At 36.8% G+C, this 18,300-nt stretch overlaps 1 protein-coding gene across 5 annotated transcripts in view; it reads right to left on the bottom strand.

Moving 5' to 3' along the window:
- Positions 1–18,300, bottom strand: part of DPP10 (dipeptidyl peptidase like 10) — a 1,405,070-nt gene that overhangs the window by 473,021 nt on the left and 913,749 nt on the right. For all 5 annotated transcript variants that reach the window (XM_063790352.1, XM_515752.7, XM_003309203.5 and 2 more), the window contains one exon: positions 17,833–17,928. In XM_063790352.1, coding sequence (XP_063646422.1) covers positions 17,833–17,928 — 96 coding nt within the window. The remainder of the gene's footprint in view (positions 1–17,832; positions 17,929–18,300) is intronic.

Genomic DNA, 18,300 nt, shown 5'->3' with positions numbered 1-18,300 from the left:
AGAGGGAGGAAGCTGCACAAAGTTGCTGAGCACCAGAACTGGCTCTCAGACCTTAACAGGTCCTAAGGAAGAAGTGAATAAAGGAACTGCGGGACACCACACTCCTGCCACAGACCTCTGAGATCCTAGCTATGAGAGATCCTGTGACCCCAAAAAACATTTGAATCGGCAGGGGAACTGCTTGGAAAGTAAGCAGAGGCAGAGCTCAAATCTGAGAAGAACTCAGAAGATTTTGCATGAGGGGGTGCAGGAAACAGGGCTGTTTTTCCCATGGGAAAGGGGCATGTCTGGTCTGCACATCCCCTTGTCCATTGGCCACCCTCAAGGCCCCTGCCTGACCACTCCATCAAGAGCATGCCGACAATGCAACCTCTACTGCCCCACCTGAGTGTCTTGCCATTATTCTGGAATTGCTTTGCCCTCCCGCAGAACAGGTGGTATCTGACCCAGATGGGCAGAAGGACAAAGCTGCATGCCTGGTCCCAACTCCCTAGAATTTGAACACACGGCTCAGGGATATTGAGCTGAGATCTTGAGCTCAAGCAGGAGAGGAGCCCTCACTCTCAGACCACAGAGAAGACTGAGGTGTGGGATCATGGGCTGGCACAGCAGCTGGGTATACCACGCTCTGGAAGACCAATTTAGGAAGGGTGTGGCCTATCTGCCATCCTCAGCCTCTGCCTGAGGGAGCTCCATGCCCTGCAGCACCTAACAGACAAGCAATCTGAGAACAAAAGGCTTGGGACAAAACTAGCTGGTCAAGCTCAGTACTGGGACAGACACTGGAAGGAGACCTGATCAGTCAAGCACAAGCTGGGAAGTCCAGACAGCAATCTCTGGGCAAAAAACTCTAGGCCCTGGGTACCACACCAGCTGCACACCCACAGCAACACTGCCTTTCCTGGGATCCTCCACCTCTGACCAACTGAATCAACAGACCACCAGCAGACATACCCCACAACCCTCTCTGACTCTGTCAAGTACAGAGGTATAGCAGGCCCCTAGGGGACTACGGGTCTCCTGCCAACCTAACCTTTGGCTCAGGCCACTCCATGGGAGGAAACAGCACTGCCAGCCTAGGCCTCCCTTGGAGCTAAAGAAATGTGGGCACAGCACCAGAGACTACAGGGAGCTCCCCCAAGTCCCAGGAATGAAAACTTGGTGAGAGAGTCATCCCTTGATTCCCCCCAACTCCCCCAACCTGGAACACTACACAAATGCACTGAAATACAAAAGAGGCACACAGTTGAATAAGAACATATCTGCTGACTCTTATTCTTAAATGCCATCTAATGGAACGCAGTCTGAATTACACCACCAAACAAAAATGCCTTCCACACACTGCCTGTGAAATACAATGTAGAGATCTAGCTATAATTAAATAAACTGTACAGAGGCTTAACCCTCTGAAAGCACCCAGAAACAAAGCCAATTAACAATACAAAACATTCACTACAGTCACACCCTCCAGAGAGAAAAAGAATATAAAAACAAAACGCCTCATCCAAATGACAGCAACTTCTGAAAGATAAAGTAACACTAACCTTCTCAGATAAGAAGGAATCAGTGCAAGGACTTTCCTCACCTCAAAACAATCATACTAGCACTCCAGCAATGGATCCTTACCAAATTGAAATGGCTGAAATGACAGACATAGAATTCAGAATCTTGATAACAAGGAAGCTCAATGCGATTCAAGAGAAAGCTGAAACCCAATCCGAGAAAGCAGTAAAATAATCCAAGAGTAGAAAGACAACACAAGCATTTTAAGAAAAAACAAAACTGAACTTCTGGAATTGAGAAACTTACTAGAGAAATTAAAAAATATAATTAGAAGCATTAAAAATAGAATAGACAATGCTGAGGAAATAATCTCAGAATGAAAATACTGGTCCTTTTAACCAATTCAGTAAGACAAATATAAATAAAAAAAAATTTTAAAGAAAGAAAACCTCCAAGAAATACAGGGTTATGTAAATAAACCAAGCCTATTATGCAATAGCATTCCTGTGAGAGAAAGAGAGTAAGCAACTTGGAAAACAAATTTGAGAATACATTTCATAAAAATTTACCCAATCTCATGAAAGAGGTCAACTCACAAATTCAAGAAATTTGTTGAGCCCCTATGAGATATAAGAAGACCATCTCTAAGGCACATATTCAATAGATTTTCCAAAGTCAGTGTGAAAGAAAAAATCTTAAAGGCAGCTAAAGAAAAGGGTGAGGTCTATTACAAAAAGAACCCCACCAAAATAAAAGCAGGATTGTCATCAGAAGCCTTACAAACAAAAAGAGATTGTGGGTCTATTTTCATATCATTAAAAAAAATTTCAGATAATTTCATCTTCTGTCAAACTAAGCTTCATAAGCAAAGGAGAAATAAAATCCTTTCCAGAGAAGTAAACACTAAGGGAATTTATTATCACTGAAACAGTCTTACAAGAGGTCTTTAAGGGAGTTCTAAACCTGCAAATGAACAATACCTGCCTCCACAAAAACATACACACATGCATAGTTCACAGACTCTATAAAGCAACTACACAATCGAGTCCACAAAACAACCAGGTAATAACATGATCACAGGGTCAAATTCTCACATATCACTATTAACCATGAATGCAAATGATCTAAACACCCTACTTGAAAGCTACAGTGTGGCAAGTTGGATGAAATGCTAGACCCAACCATCTGCTATCTTCAAGAAACCCATCTCATATGCAACAACATCCCCAGTGAAATCTCATCTTGAATTGTAGTTTCCATAATCTCCATGAGCCACAGGAGGGATCCGGTGGGAGGTAATTGAATCATGGGGGTGGTTACATCCATGCTATTCTTGTGATAGTGAGTGAGTTCTCATGAGATTTGAAGGTTTTATAAGGGGCTTTTCTTCTTTTGCTTAGCACTTCTCTGTGCTACCGCCATGTGAAGGATATGTTTGCTTCCCCTTCTACCATAATTGTAAGTTGCCTGAGGCCTTCCCAGGCATGCTGAACTGTGAGGAGGCAATTAAACCTCTTTTCTTTATAAATTACTCAGTCTCAGGTATCTCTTCATAGCAGCGTGAGAACAGACTTATACAGTAAATTGGTACTGGTAGAGTGGGGTGCTGCTATAAGGATACCCAAAATGTGGAAGCAACTTTGAAACTGGGTAACGGGCACAGGTTAAAACAGTCTGGAGGGCTCAGAAGAAGATAGGAAAATGTGGGAAAGCTTGGAACTTCCCAGAGACTTGGAGGGCTCAGAAGACAGACAGATGTGTGAAAGTCTGGAACTCCCTAAAGACTTGTTGAATGGCTTTGACCAAAATGCTGATAGTGATGTAAAAAATGAAGTCCAGGCTGAGGTGGTTTCAGATGGAGACAAGAAACTTGTTGGGAACTGGAGTAAAGTTCACTCTTGCTTTAGCAAAGAGACTGGCAGAATTTTGCCCCTGCCCTAGAGATATGTGAAACTTTGAACTTCAGTGAGACAATTTAGCATATCTGGCAGCAGAAATTTCTAAGTGACAAAGTGCTCAAGAGGAGACAAACAAAAAAGCTTGGGAATTTGTAGCCTGATGATATGATAGAAAAGAAAAACCCATTTTCTGGGGAGAAATTCAAGCAGGCTGCAGAAATTTGAATAAGCAACAGGGGGCCCAATGTTAATCACCAAGACAAGGGAAAAAATGTCTCCAGGGCATGTCAGAGAACTTCGCAGCAGCCCCTCCCATCGCAGGCACAGAGGGTTAGGAGAAAAAAATGGTTTCCTGGGTCGGGTCCAAGGCCCCCCTGCTGTGTATAGCCTCGGTACTGTGTCCCAGCCTCTTCAAACCTAGCTAAAAGGGGCCAAGGTACAGCTCAAGATGTTGCTTCAGAGGATACAAATCCCTAGCCTTGGAAGCTTCCATATGGTGTTGGTCCTATGGGTGCACAGAAAACAAGAATTGAGTTTTGGAAACTTTGCCTAGATTTCAGAGGATGTATGGAAATGCCTAGATGTCTGGGCAGAAGTTTGCTGCAGGGGTGGAGTCCTCATAGAGAACCTCTGCTAGGATAGAGCAGAAGGAAAATGTGGAGTAGGAGCCCCCACATAGTGGCCCCACTGGGGCACTGCCTAGTGGAGTTGTGAGAAGGGGCCCACCATCCTCCAGACCCTAGAATGTTAGATTCACTGATGGCTTGTACTGTGCACCTGGAAAAGCTGCACACACAACACCAGCCCCTGAAAGCATCCAGGAGGGAGGCTGTAGCCTGCAAAGCCACAGGAGTGGAGCTGCCCAAGTCTGTGGAAGCCCACCTCTTGCATCAGTGTTACCTGGATGTGAGACATGGGTTCAAAGGAGATCATTTTGGAACTTTAAGGTTTATGACTGCCTTATTGAATTTCGGACTTGTATGGGGCCTGTAGGCCCTTGACCAATTTCTCTCATTTGGAATGGGTATATTTAACCAATGCCTGTACCTCCATTGTATCTTGGAAGTAACTAACTTGTTCTGGTTTTACAGGCACTAGGTGGAAGGGATTTCCCTTGTCTCAGATGAGACTCTGAACTTGGACCATTATCCATTAGGCCATTAGGTCACTATCCATTATCCATTAGGACATTATCCTAAGAGAATTAATAAAGAAACAACAAATCAAATACTGCATTTTCACACTCATAGTGGGAAATATATATTGAGTACACATGAACATAAAGATGGGAACAATAGATGCTGGATAATACAAAAGATGGGAGAGAGGAAAGGGGCAATGGTTCAAAAACACTTAAACATTGTTGGTGATAATGTAAATTAGTTCAGCCACTATAGAAAGCAGTTAGGAGAGTTCTCAAATAACTAAAAATAGAACTACCATTTAATCCAGCAATCCCATTACTTGGTATATACCCAAAGGAAAATAAATCATTCTACCAAGAAGACACCCATATGTTCATTGTAGCACCCTTTACAATAGCAAAGACATGGAATTAACCAAGGATCCTACCAACAGTGGACTGGATAAAGAAAAACTCTCAATAAAACGGCTATTGATGCAACATATCTCAAAATAATAAGAGCTATTTATGACAAACCCCTAGCCAATATCATATTGAATGGGCAAAATCTGGAAGCATTCCCTTTGAAAACTAGTAAAAAACAAGGATGCCCTCTCTCACTACCCCTATTCAAGATAGTATTGGAAGTACTGGCCAGGGCAATCAGGCAAGAGAAAGAAGTAAGGGTATTCAAATAGGAAGAGAGGAAGTCAAATTGTGTCTGTTTGCAGACAACATGAATCTATATTTAGAAAACTCCATCATCTCAGCCCAAAACTCCTTAAGCTGATAAGCAACTTCAGCAAAGTCTGAGGATACAAAATCAATGTGCAAAAACCACAAGCTTTCCTTTACACCAACAATAGACAAGCAGAGGGCAAAATCATGAATAAACTCCCATTCACAATTGCTATATAGAGAATAAAATACCTAGGAATATAGCTAACTAGGGATTGTGAAGTTGCTCCTCAAGGGGAAGTACAAACCACTGCTCAAGGAAATAAGAGAGGACACAAACAAATGGAAAACATTCCATGCTCATGGATAGGAAGAACCAATATTGTGAAAATGGCCATATTGCCCAAAGTAATTTATAGATTCAATGCTATTCCCATCAAACTACCATTGACTTTCTTCACAGACGAAGAAAAAACAACTTTAAATTTCATATGGAATCAAAGAAGACCCTGTATAGCCAAGACAATCCTAAACAAAAAGAACAAAGCTGGAGGCATCACACTACCTGACTTCAAACTACACTACATGGCTACAGTCACCAAAACAGCATGGTACTGCTACAAAAACAGACATATAGACCAATGGAACAGAACAGAAACTTCAGAAATAACACCACACATCTACAGCCATCTGATCTTTTACAAACCTGACAAAAATAAGCAATGGGGAAAGGATCTCCTATTCAATAAATGTTGCTGTGAAAACTGACTAGCCATATGCAGAAAGCTGAAACTGGGCACCTTCCTCACACCTTAAACAAAAATTAACTCAAGATGGATTTAAGACTTAAATATAAAACCCAACATACTAAAAACCCTAGACGAAAACCTAGGCAATATCATTCAGGACATAGGCATGGGCAAAGACTTCATACCAAAAATGCCAAAAGCAATTGCAACAAAAGGAAAATTGACAAATGGGATCTAATTGAACTAAAGAGAATCTGCACAGCAAAAGAAACTATCATCAGAGTGAACAGGCAACCTTCAAAATGGGAGACAATTTTTGCAATATACCCATCTGACAAAGGTCTAATATCCAGAATCTACAAGGAACTTAAACAAATTTACAAGAAAAAAACAACCCCATCAAAAATGGGCAAAGGCTAAGAACAGACACTTCTCAAAAGAAGACATGTACGCGGCCAAAAAACATGAAAAAAAGGTCAACATCACTGATCATTAGAGAAATGCAAATCAAAACCACAATGATATACAATCCCATGCCAGTCAGAATGGCAATTATTAAAAAGTTAAGAAACAATAGATGCTGCTGAGGCTGTGGAGAAATAGGAACACTTTTACAATTACTTACACTGTTGGTGGGAATGTAAATTAGTTCAACCATTGTGGAAGACAGTATGGCAATTCCTCAAGGATCTAGAACCAGAAATAACATTTGACCCAGCAATCCCATTACTGGATATATACCCAAAAGATTATAAATCATTCTACTATAAAGACACACGCAAGCATATGTTTATTGCAGCACTATTTACAACAGCAAAGTCATGGAACCAACCTAAATGCCCATCAGTGATAGACTGGATGAAGAAAATGTGGTACATATATACCACGGAATGCTATGCAACCATAAAAAGGAATGAGATCATGTGCTTTGCAGGGACATGGATGAAGCTGGAAGCCATCATCCTCAGCAAACTAACACAGGAACAGAAAACCAAACACCGCATGTTCTCACTCATAAGTGGGAGTTGAACAATGAGAACATATGGACACAGGGAGGGGAACAACACACACCAGGGCCTATTGTTGGGTGGGGGGCGAGGGGAGGGAACTTAGAGGACAAATCAGTAGGTGCAGTAAACCACCATGGCACATGTATACCTATGTAACAAACCTGCACGTTCTGCACATGAACTTAAAGGAAAAAAAAAAAATAAAGAAAATGTGGTACATACATACCATGGAATACTATGCAGCCATAAAAAGGCCAAATTACGCCATTTTACAACATAGACGCAGTTTGAGACATTATCCTATGCTAATTAATGCAGAAACAAAAAAACTAAAACTAAAAACCGAAACAAAAAACCAAACACCACAAGCAAAGTGGGAACTAAACATTGGGTACCCATAGACATAAAGATGGGAATGTTAGACACTGGTGAAAATAAGAGGGGGTAGGGAGGGAAGGTAGGAGACAAACTTTGAAAAACTATCTGTTGGATACTATGCTCACTACCTGGGTGACATATTCAATCATACAGCAAAACTCAGCATCATAAAACACACCCAGGTAACAACCTGGTATACCCAGGGAACAACATGTACCCCTGAATCTAAAATAAAAGTTGACAAGAAAGAATACATTTTTAAAAAAATGAAAATATGTCCTAAGTTTCAGTTTCTTATTATGATTATCTGCAATGACTTCTTTTTTTACATGTAAAATCAATCATATAAGAATAATTACATTTTCTAAAAATATCTAAACATTCCAATAAAATGGAAACATTCATATACAATTACAAAGAAAATCTTTCCTTATTCTTATCTACTTTTCCTTTAATATTGTTTTCCTTAAATCTATGTGTTTTAAAAATTAATTTATAAACACTGTCAAATGTTAGTTTCATGATAATAAAAAAAATTCACTTGAAACGTTTTCTCTACTCTAGTTTCCACCAAACATTAAACATGAAAGATGTTGCTTCTAGCCAGAACTTATTAATGAGTGAATCTGAGAGAAGTCGAAAAAAACCTGCTTCTCAAGTTACTCATGTATAAAACAAAAATAATGCCCATCCTGCCCCCCTAAGAAGGGTTTTCCAAAAAATGCAAATAAATAGCATATGTAGAAGTGTCCTAGAAAAGTAGAAACATACATGCAAATTTTGACTTACTGAACACGTATTAGGTAAATTCCTATTACTAATATCTCCCACTTCAATTCCTATTACTAACATCTCCCATTTCCACAAAATAGCTGACATTTATCAGAGCAACTTTAAATTCTTCTGTTTCCAATTAAAAGCTAATAAAGGGTTAATCTGCTAAAGGAGATCAAAGTATAACAATTACAGTAAAATGATCAAATATACATATTCTAATTATATGCCAATACTGAGTTACTCAACTTTATTTTCCATTACTTTTATACATATAGAGGCCCCGAACACACATACACAGCATTTTCCTTACGGTTAAACTTACACACCATGCTAATTTCTGTGATTTTGTCATAACACATCCTTGTTCTCCCAACAATATCTTCATTCATCCCCTGGGCTCATTGCCCTCTAGACTGAGACTGAATTTTATCTTTTCCATAAAGACGACTCCAACCGTTCTTAACTCAAACCGATTTCTCATAGTTGCAACATCTGTTTTTAAAAAATAATTACCCAGAAATGGATCACCTAATTATTGTTCACCTAATTGTTTTAGGCCTATTATTTTCATCTAGTTTCTATAGTGTCTGGGTACCATAATTATATTTTATTTCTTTTGAACGTGTCAGTGGTACATGTATATATTAGTCATGATCATTACCATATGTAAGTGAAGACTGTATCAAATAAAAAGAGAGGAAGGGCGTATACAGCAGCTCAAAAAAATAAAATGTGCCATGTGTACCCTGCACCATAGTAAAGAGAGAGATGTGGGATGTGAAGATGTGTTTTTGATTTTGGAGAAGGTTAATAAAACTTCATCGTAATTGGACTGAGTATTTCTTGCAACTCTTCAGTTATGTCTACTTTCTTTCCCATTCACAGCCTTTTGATTACAATTTTACTTTTAAGCCTGAGACAACTGGAAAGATTTGTGCTCAATGAGGAAAAAACCCTTTATATTCATAATGTCCTTGATCAAAGGGACCGTGTTTATTCACCTTTATATCTTTGTATCTAGAAAAATGTTTGGCTGTGCTTCAATCTTTTCAATACATGTTGGATAGATGAAAGGATAGATGGTTATATAGATGGAAAGATAGATGTCAATGTCAATGTATCTATTATTCTATATTTGTACTGACAAACAGATTTCCTGGGCCATCAAGGCCAAGACCAACAATTGTATAGAATATCAAAGGACTGTGAGGACACCAGATATTTTACTACAAACTTTTCAAATGTAAACAGATTCCATCTGGAATATATGAAGCTCTGTGCAGAGCACATATATGAAGCTCAATAAATGCTTGTTGATGAACCCTGAACATAACTTTCATCCCATTTCCCCAAGCTTTTTTTTCTTATTTTAAAAATCAAAATATAGTTTTATATTTCAAGAAATAAGTGGTAACATAAATATTTAGCTTCTTTATTCTAAAGTTTAGTTTGTGTTTCAAATTCTCTTTAAATACTTTGATCATTGCATACCTAGGTCATAGAAATATATTTTTTTCTTACATACTTTTTTGTTCCTAAATGTTAACACTGAATTTTATCAGTAAATCCCTTTTCTCTCTCTTGGTGTTTAGTTTAAGTGTTGTCATTTTTAGACAAACTGAAATCTTAAAAATATTTTCTTGAAGAAAACTATTTAGATTTAAATTCCAAACAAAAGTTTGAATATCGTAGTTAGTATGTAAGATTGCCACAGTATGATTTTTTATAGTAGATATTTCCATTTTATTGATTTCAAACAGTTTTAATACAGATAAAATTTAATCTAAACTTTGGTAAAAGCACAATTTTACAAACAACATAGCAATAAATAAAACATTTTTGGTCATTTGGAGAGAAGTAAATATGCTTCATGGTATGCTTTGTAAGCATTTGTTTAGTTTTAGTAGGGAATTATCTACTCTTGATAGGAAGATACTTTGTCATATATAACTCTGAAAAGAAAAGTCAGCCTTGATAACAATGATTTACATTCCAAATTTCATTTACAAGTCTCTGGTCTGTGAATCAGGAACTAGGTATGTCATTATTTCAATAGCCTCCTATGTGTTTTTACTTTTTATTTGATTTTTAAAATTTTAATCTTTATTTTAGATTTGGGGGCATATGTGTGGATTTGTTACAAGGTATAGTGTATGATACTGAGATTTGGACCTCATTGATCCCAGTTACCCAGATAGTGAACATAGTACCCAAAAGGAAGTTTTTCAGGCTTTGTTCCCCTCCTCCGCTCCCCACCTTTGGAGTCACTAATGCCTGTTGTTCCTGTCGTTACGTCTGCCCATCCTCAAGATTTAGCTCCCACTTATAAGTGAGAATATGTGATATTTAGCTTTCTGTTTCTGCATTAATTCACTCAGGATAATGGCTTCCTGCTGCATCCATGTTGCTGCAAAATACATGCTTTTGTTCATTTTTATGGCTGCACAGTATTCCATGGTGTATATGTACCACATTTTCTTTATCCGCTCCTACATTTTGGGGCACCTAGGTTGATTTCAGGTCTTTGCTATTACGAATAGTGCTGCAAAGAACATGCAAATGTATGGGTATTTTTGGTAGAACAGTTTATTTTCCTTTGGGTATATACCCATTAATAAGATTGCTAGTCCAATGCTAGTTCTGTTGTAAGTTCTTTGAGAAATCTTCAAACTGCCTTCCATAGTGGCTGAACTAATTTACATTTCCAGCAACACCATATAGGCATTCTCTTTTCTCCACAGCCTCAACAACATTTGTTATTTTTGACTTTTTAAAAAAACCCTTTGGGGGCTAGGGTACTATTTAGGTTTGTAATATAGATAAATTGAATGTTGCAGAGGTTTGCATTAGTGGAAGAGAAAAGAACATAATAAACTACAGGAAATATTATGTCTCAATCTACTGGGAAAGAAGGAAGTGAAACTTCTGTTATAAGAATCCATGCCTCTTAAGTCTAATAGTCATTGCTGTGCTAAGAACATTCTCATTCTCCCAGGTTCAGTAACCTCACGCTCCTCTCTGTACCTCCTTTCCATACAGATCTTTGAGAAAAAAGGCACATGCAGAATAACAAAATTAATATTTGTCTAGCTGAATGCATCTACCATAATGAGAATTTTAGTAACCATTTACTTGTTAGGTTTGAATTTCAAACAAAAGTTTGAATATCTGTAGTTAGTACATAAAATTGCCATAGTAGGAAACAGCAGAATGCCTGTTGAAAATATGGAAAATATAGACAGAAAGGGAAAAAATAAAAACAACTCAATCACTCTAACAGAAAATTATTTAATATTTTGGCATATTGAATTCAGGTATTATTTTCTTTGCATATACTTGTGTGTATATGCAAGTAATGCAATTGTGAATACACTATATATATAATTCCATATTGTGCTATTTTCAATTGATATATTATCTGCACATATTTCAATGTCACTAATATTTTAAATATTAATTTTTACAGCTGTTTAGTATTCCATTAAAAAGATGCAAATTTATTTATTTGACCATATACCTAATTGTGTGCATCTAGAATCTATGCAAGGTTTTATCTTTATAAATTATGTTGCAAGAAAAATACGTGTTATCTTCAAGAGCCTCATGAATATAAATTCAACTCTATTTTATTTAACTATCAGTTTGGTTGATGATTATAAAAAATAACATTTTGGTCACGAAGATACAAAATAAGATAAACATAAGATAATTTTGACTGGGGGCTGAATATAGGCTAAAGGAAGGGTAATGATGTCTTTGGAGTTAGAAGTAGCTCCCTGTGCACTGAGAAACACAACAATTTCTGCAGCTCTACCAAGTGAAGTTGATGGACAATAATTCTAGTAGGACAAATTAGTGTCAAACAAACAAGTAAGAAACAACAAAGATGTATTTGTTTAGTTTTCCTATTTACGGTTCCTGTAATTATTGTAAATATTATTGATATATTACAATAATGTCTCTTGTTTTTCATACAGGCTACAATGGTGACTTTTCACTGCCTCTTCAATATCCTGCATATATTATGAGAATGAGACCTCCCAGCACATTTATTAACAAATGTCAGGTGTTCAGAACATCTCTAAAATCAGTTCTATGAATCGCTACCATTTGAAGATCCACGAGGCTACAGACCTTGACTTTTCATTTATAGTTTTTTTCTTTTTTTAACTTTTACCTTTTATCTTCACTTTTTACATATTTTTGCTCGCTTACTTTGTATTATGCTTCTAGCTATGGCACTAATGTCCTCACTCTGAATGAAGAAACCAAGCCTTAAGAGGCTTAGATAACTTGCTGAAAGGCCACGGCTTACCTTGATTTAATGAGTCTCCCATTTCCACATATTATACTGTCACACATTACAAAGACAGCAGGTTAAAATATCTGTGTTGGAATCTCATGTAACAAGTGAGTTTATTTTTTTCTAACAGGAGTCCAATAAGATCAAAATAAAACCCAAGGCCTCACATATTATCATTTATCCCAGCATGCCATTTTGCAAAAGAAATGTGAAACAACTTCTATCCCATTACATATACACTGTTCTCATTATAATGAAACTGTTTATGGAGCACTCATTGAATACTGACAGTTATTCCTCATCGTTTATTGTCTCCTAGGAAAGGGCTGTGCTAAGAGTGTTGTCATCTTACTACAGCCAGTTGGTGAAGGGTTGACCACTGGTCCAGAGCAGGTAGGTTTAATTGTGGGTACACATTTAAAAATTTTCATAGCAATTTGATATTGCTGCAGGTTCATAACAAATGGTAAGTGGACCAATATCACTGAGCAGGTGTTGCCAAACTCATGGGGTGAGTAAAGGACACACTAGCTGCATGGTAAAATCTCATTACATGATGGCATGTTTGTCCACTGGAACCCAAATGTATTTAAAATTTACAACTTTTTTTTATCAAATGATAATTTTAATTGTTTATACTCCATCAGATAAATTTTGGAATTGTCTTCTGACACAGAGTGGAAAACAAAGTTTAAAAATAAAATAGCACTGGATTCATTTTATCGAATAGCTCAAAATGAATATCCTGAGATTGCTAACGTTGCAGGATACCCATGTAACAAACCTGCACGTGCACTCCCTAAATCTAAAATAAAAAGTTAAAATTATAAAAAAAAACACTATGTAAACACACGCATTTATTGAAAAAAAATTGAGAAAAAACAAAATAAGTAAAAAGAAAGGGAAAATCTGGAGACAATCACTGTTACACAATAGACAATGTGATATCACATACTATCAATGCTGTTTTGAAGTTACTTTGTTCACTTTTCTAGATCATGATCAAGTCAATAAACATGTGTATAAACTCTAGTTTTAGTGACTGTATAAGTTACCACTACATGAATGTACCTGGGGAAATAAACATATTATTGTAGTATTCAACATGAAAAAATTAATAGTGTTGGGACTCAGAAAATGATACCTCCAAGTATGGCATGGTGGCATGCTGAGTATGTTGAACTGACTACGATATTGGAAGGCCTCTGAGCAGTCTCAGAAGCAAAGTCTATATCTGACCTCCTTCTGCCTTCCTGTCTCCTACCTCTCTGCCATCCCTGAAGCAAGTAATAGAAACCAGATTCCTCTACCCCAGGAAAGGTTACAAAAACTTGAAATCCCATTACTCCCAAATCATTTTACTATAAAGACACATGCACATGTATATTTATTGCAGCACTATTCACAATAGCAAAGACTTAGAACCAACCCAAATGCCCATCAATGGTAGACTGGATAAAGAAAATGTGGCACATATATACCATGGAATACTATGCAGCCACAAAAAAGGATGAGTTCATGTCCTTTTCAGGGACATGGATGACACTGGAAACCATCATTCTCAGCAAACTATCGCAAGGACAGAAAAACAAACAAAGCATGTTCTCACTCATAAGTGGGAGTTGCACAATGAGAACACACAGACACAGGGAGGGGAATATCACACACCAGGGCCTGTCAGGGGGTAGGGGACTAGGGGAGGGATAGCATTAGGGGAAATGCCTAATGTAGATGATGGGACGATGGGTGCAGCAAACCACCATGGCACATGTATAGCTATGTAACAAACCTGCATGTTCTGCACTTGTACCCTAGAACTTAAAGTATAATACTAATAATAAAAGAAACTAGCATCCCTCTTTCCAAGCAAACCATAAGATTTAAAAATATTTTAACCTTCCTCTGCTTTTCTGTGTAGGAGCTGTCACAAGGAAATGCACTGACCTACCTTTCAGATAATAGATCATAAGACCCTATTTCTGGGGGAGTTCTGCCTTATATCTGGCAGGATGAAATGCTACACAGGGAGGCCAAGAAGGATCTGAACAGGTAAGCTTTGCTGGGTTTCTCCCTCATTTTATTATCATTAGAGTATACCCTTTTTGTCCAGTCACACTTCAATACACTGTCCGTACTTTATTTAACCTAAGCATACAAATGGACAGTTTTCCCTAGGCCTTTGATTCTTCATTTCTAAAGTCTTCCAAGTGACATAAAACTTTCATTACATAAATTTGTTATGCTTTTCTCTTTTTAACTGGTCTTTTGTTACAGCAGTGTTGGCTGTGACCTTTATGATGGGTGAGGAAGGCTTTCATACCTTTCCACCCTATGACAGCAATGAGGTCTGTTAAAATGAGATTGTCAGTGAGGTGCTTGATAAATATGTTAGATATGAGGATGACACATCAGAGTCAAACAATGAAAGAGGTCAAGTTTTATACTTAAGCATAATGAGTAAAGCAGCCTCTGCCTTTTATTAGGTGTGTGTTCGGATAAGTTTCTGAGTTAAGCCTCAGTTTTCTGGGGTTAACTTTGATGTCATATGCAGTCCTATGAAATATGTACGTAAAGCATCGATCTCAGAGCCTCAATAGAAGGCACTCAATGTTAGATCTTTCTTTGGTGATTAATTGATTATCAAATGTGTGTGGATAGAATGAATAATTTTAAATAAGATGGGTTTTCAAATTTCAAGGTGACATTGCTAGAATGAAGATGCTATAAAAATGTAGATTTCAAAGATATGAGCAGACTTGGGGTGAGGCCGTTGTTAAGCTAACCATGAACAGGGGCACCCATCCAAGGCTGCAATGATATTCTCAGACATATTTTTTGAGAACAAGCATAATGAATGGCATCGCCTCACTATAACCTACACATGTCAGGGCCGTCTAGACTCCCTCCTTCCCCTTGACCAATAATGCATTAAGCACTTCTATGATGACCTCCAAGAATTAAATGACGCTTCCAAATAAGCTGAGCTCGAACTCCTTCAAGCGACTTATGTACTAAGAAAACCTGTTGAGACATCACTTGAGAATAAAGAAAAAGCTCACAGGTTACATTTAGATATAACTGTTGATAATGAGGCCAAGGTTACACATCCTACTCATATATTTCCCATTGAATTTCCAGGCTATGTGAGGAATACGTAAATAGGCCAAGTATCTAGCACTTGCCAGAAAGATCTGGGTTGGATAAAAGCACAAATACATTTCTATACTTAAAAAGTAACTCAGTGCACACAATTTACAGGCATTGAGACAGTTCCTTCAATGGTATTTATAAAGACTGCATTCTTTCAGAGCTTAGGTTCTGTTTATTCCAATTTAAAGAGTTGTCTTTATGTCAAATTCTTTATAAAAATTATATATTTAGGTATTACTTAGAACATTATAATAACACTGCAGCTTTGTCCCAGATGCCTTCTTAGGATCAAATTTAACCAACGATTAATAAAGAAATTACTTGAAAAATGATAAACTCCAAATATATTATTTTGGTAACCTATGAAGTATAAGAGTAGAATCTGTGTCCTACATATTGAACTATGTTTTAATTTAGCATGCAGTTCACTACTTAAATATCTGTCCTGTCCTTCGGAGCTTCAATATCACAGTGTCAGTTATACACAGGAGTAAATGCCTCTAAATAGTCCAAGCTAACCTGAGAAGGGAGATGAGACCCATAATTTTTCATGTTTTCCAAAGTCAAAGACTACAAAATGTCTATAATTTGTCCAAAAACATGGTGAATAAAACAAGATTATTCAGGATTTCAAATCTAACAACTCATAATACTACTGTTTAAAAAAACCTAGCAACTTTCATTTTGCCATTTCTCTCAATAGAAAATATTTGCTAAAGAGTAAACAGGTGATTGTCATAATTATAATCACACATTAGAAGAATTATTTATGAGAGATTTATGTATTTGGACAATTTTTGGTGATAATATATCTTTTTTATTAGCCTTCTTTAGTCATAGCACTCATTATAGTGTATATGTGAAATAATCACAGTACAAAGGCAAAAATATGACTAGCCTCAAATTTATAAACAATTCAAAATAAAAATATACAGATTCATTAAGAAAAATGCTACCTTGTGTTCTTTATCCATAATATCATCACCACAATACACACTTATCTTCCAATTGATTTCAATTAAAATTTAAGTTTATGTGAAAATGAGACTGCACATCAATTAAAATCATTCATTCATTTATTCAAAAAACCAATCTCGAGTGCCTGCAGATCTCCAGGAGACATATCAGTGTCAAGTAAACACATGTGATTTGGCCTTTGCCCTCACGGGTTAAATTACATTCTTTTCATAGCTTCCATAAATTAAAGTTTAATTCACCAGCATAAATACACTTAATTAGAGTAAGAGAGAGGAAGGAATGGACTGTAAGTATGATGATCTTTATTATATGAAAAGGCAAAGCTCCTTTCATCTATTATACAAATAATACACTCTATGCCTTGAAAATTAGCAAAGATATTATGCCCAAATAAAGTGAAGGGTAAAGATTAACAGCTATCCAACCATAATGATTAGTATGGTTGGTCAAATTAGAACATTCAAAGGATTAAAAAACTGATTTCCTTTTCACCAACACATTATGCCCTTATTATCTTCCATAAAGACAAAGCAAAACCTATGAAGCCACTCAGTGGTTTTATTTTCTTATTTTTATGTCAGAGATTGACTTAAGAGAACCTAAGGAGTCTTATTTGCCAGGCCAGAAAAAAAACAAAACAAAGTGCCATATATTTCCAAGTCATTTCAACTTTGCATAGAGTCTCACTAGCTTGTAACACTTAAGCTTAAAAAGAAAAGCCACAGAGAATAACAAAAACCAATCATATTGTCAAATTTGAAGCTCTTAACATTTCTACGTACTAGCTCCCAAAATGTACACTGCCAAACTAAGAAAAATTATCTAGGGATGTGCTACAGATGTAATACATCCTTAAAGTCATGTAACTAATGATCATGAGAGAGCAGCAGATACAAAACTGTCAACCCAATGTTTGCCAAATAATTTATTGACACCCTACCTTAGGAATTGATTTTCTCTCACAAGAACCAAGGTTTTAATTTAAATAATACCCATGTAATCTTTGAAGTACACTTTCAATTAAATATTAACTACACATATCTTTTTTTTTTTTTTTTTTTTGAGGTGGAGTCTCGCTGTGTCACCCAGGTTGGAGTGCAGTGGTGCGATCTCGGCTCACTGCGACGTCCGCTTCCCAGGTTCAAGCGATTCTCCTGCCTTGGCCTCCCAAGGTGCTGGGATGACAGGCATAAGCCATTGCGCCCAGCTTACACATCTCATTTTTTAAAATTTTAATTATACAGAACTCAAAATGAATACAATGTTTAAAAAGGTATACACTTACCATTGATCCACCGAGCCTCTGGATCGTGAAGCACAAAGTCTTTCCTAAAGAGGTCTTCCAAAGACAACCTGGTTTCTGATGAATTTGTGAGTTCATCTAAAATAAAGGAAATTCCAGGTTAGATGCCTATCTTATGCTTGTTTTTTAATAGGAGCAAATTACAAAATTTGGAATATTTGCTCTAAAAATATATTAACTAGATAACAATATAAAGTGACCATTTTGACATGGTTTTTAGCATTTGAACTTTGTTTAATGACTTTTTAAATAAATGAAACTACTTTTACTATTAAAATTGTCTTGATCTGGTACAAATTTAATAGAGCAATCCCATGTTATGTATTAGTAATATAATATGAAAGCAGTTAAGAATTCCTGTTGTACATTGTGCCCAAAAAGGCAGATTTTCTCCCATTCAACTATAATTCAGCCCCTTATTTTCCAAACTCATGTTGATATATTCTTTCA

Source organism: Pan troglodytes, chromosome 13 (assembly GCF_028858775.2).
Source record: "Pan troglodytes isolate AG18354 chromosome 13, NHGRI_mPanTro3-v2.0_pri, whole genome shotgun sequence".
Taxonomy (NCBI): Eukaryota; Metazoa; Chordata; class Mammalia; order Primates; family Hominidae; genus Pan; species Pan troglodytes.
The sequence above is the reverse complement of the archived record's forward strand: the minus strand, read 5'-3'. Positions and strand labels throughout refer to the sequence as shown.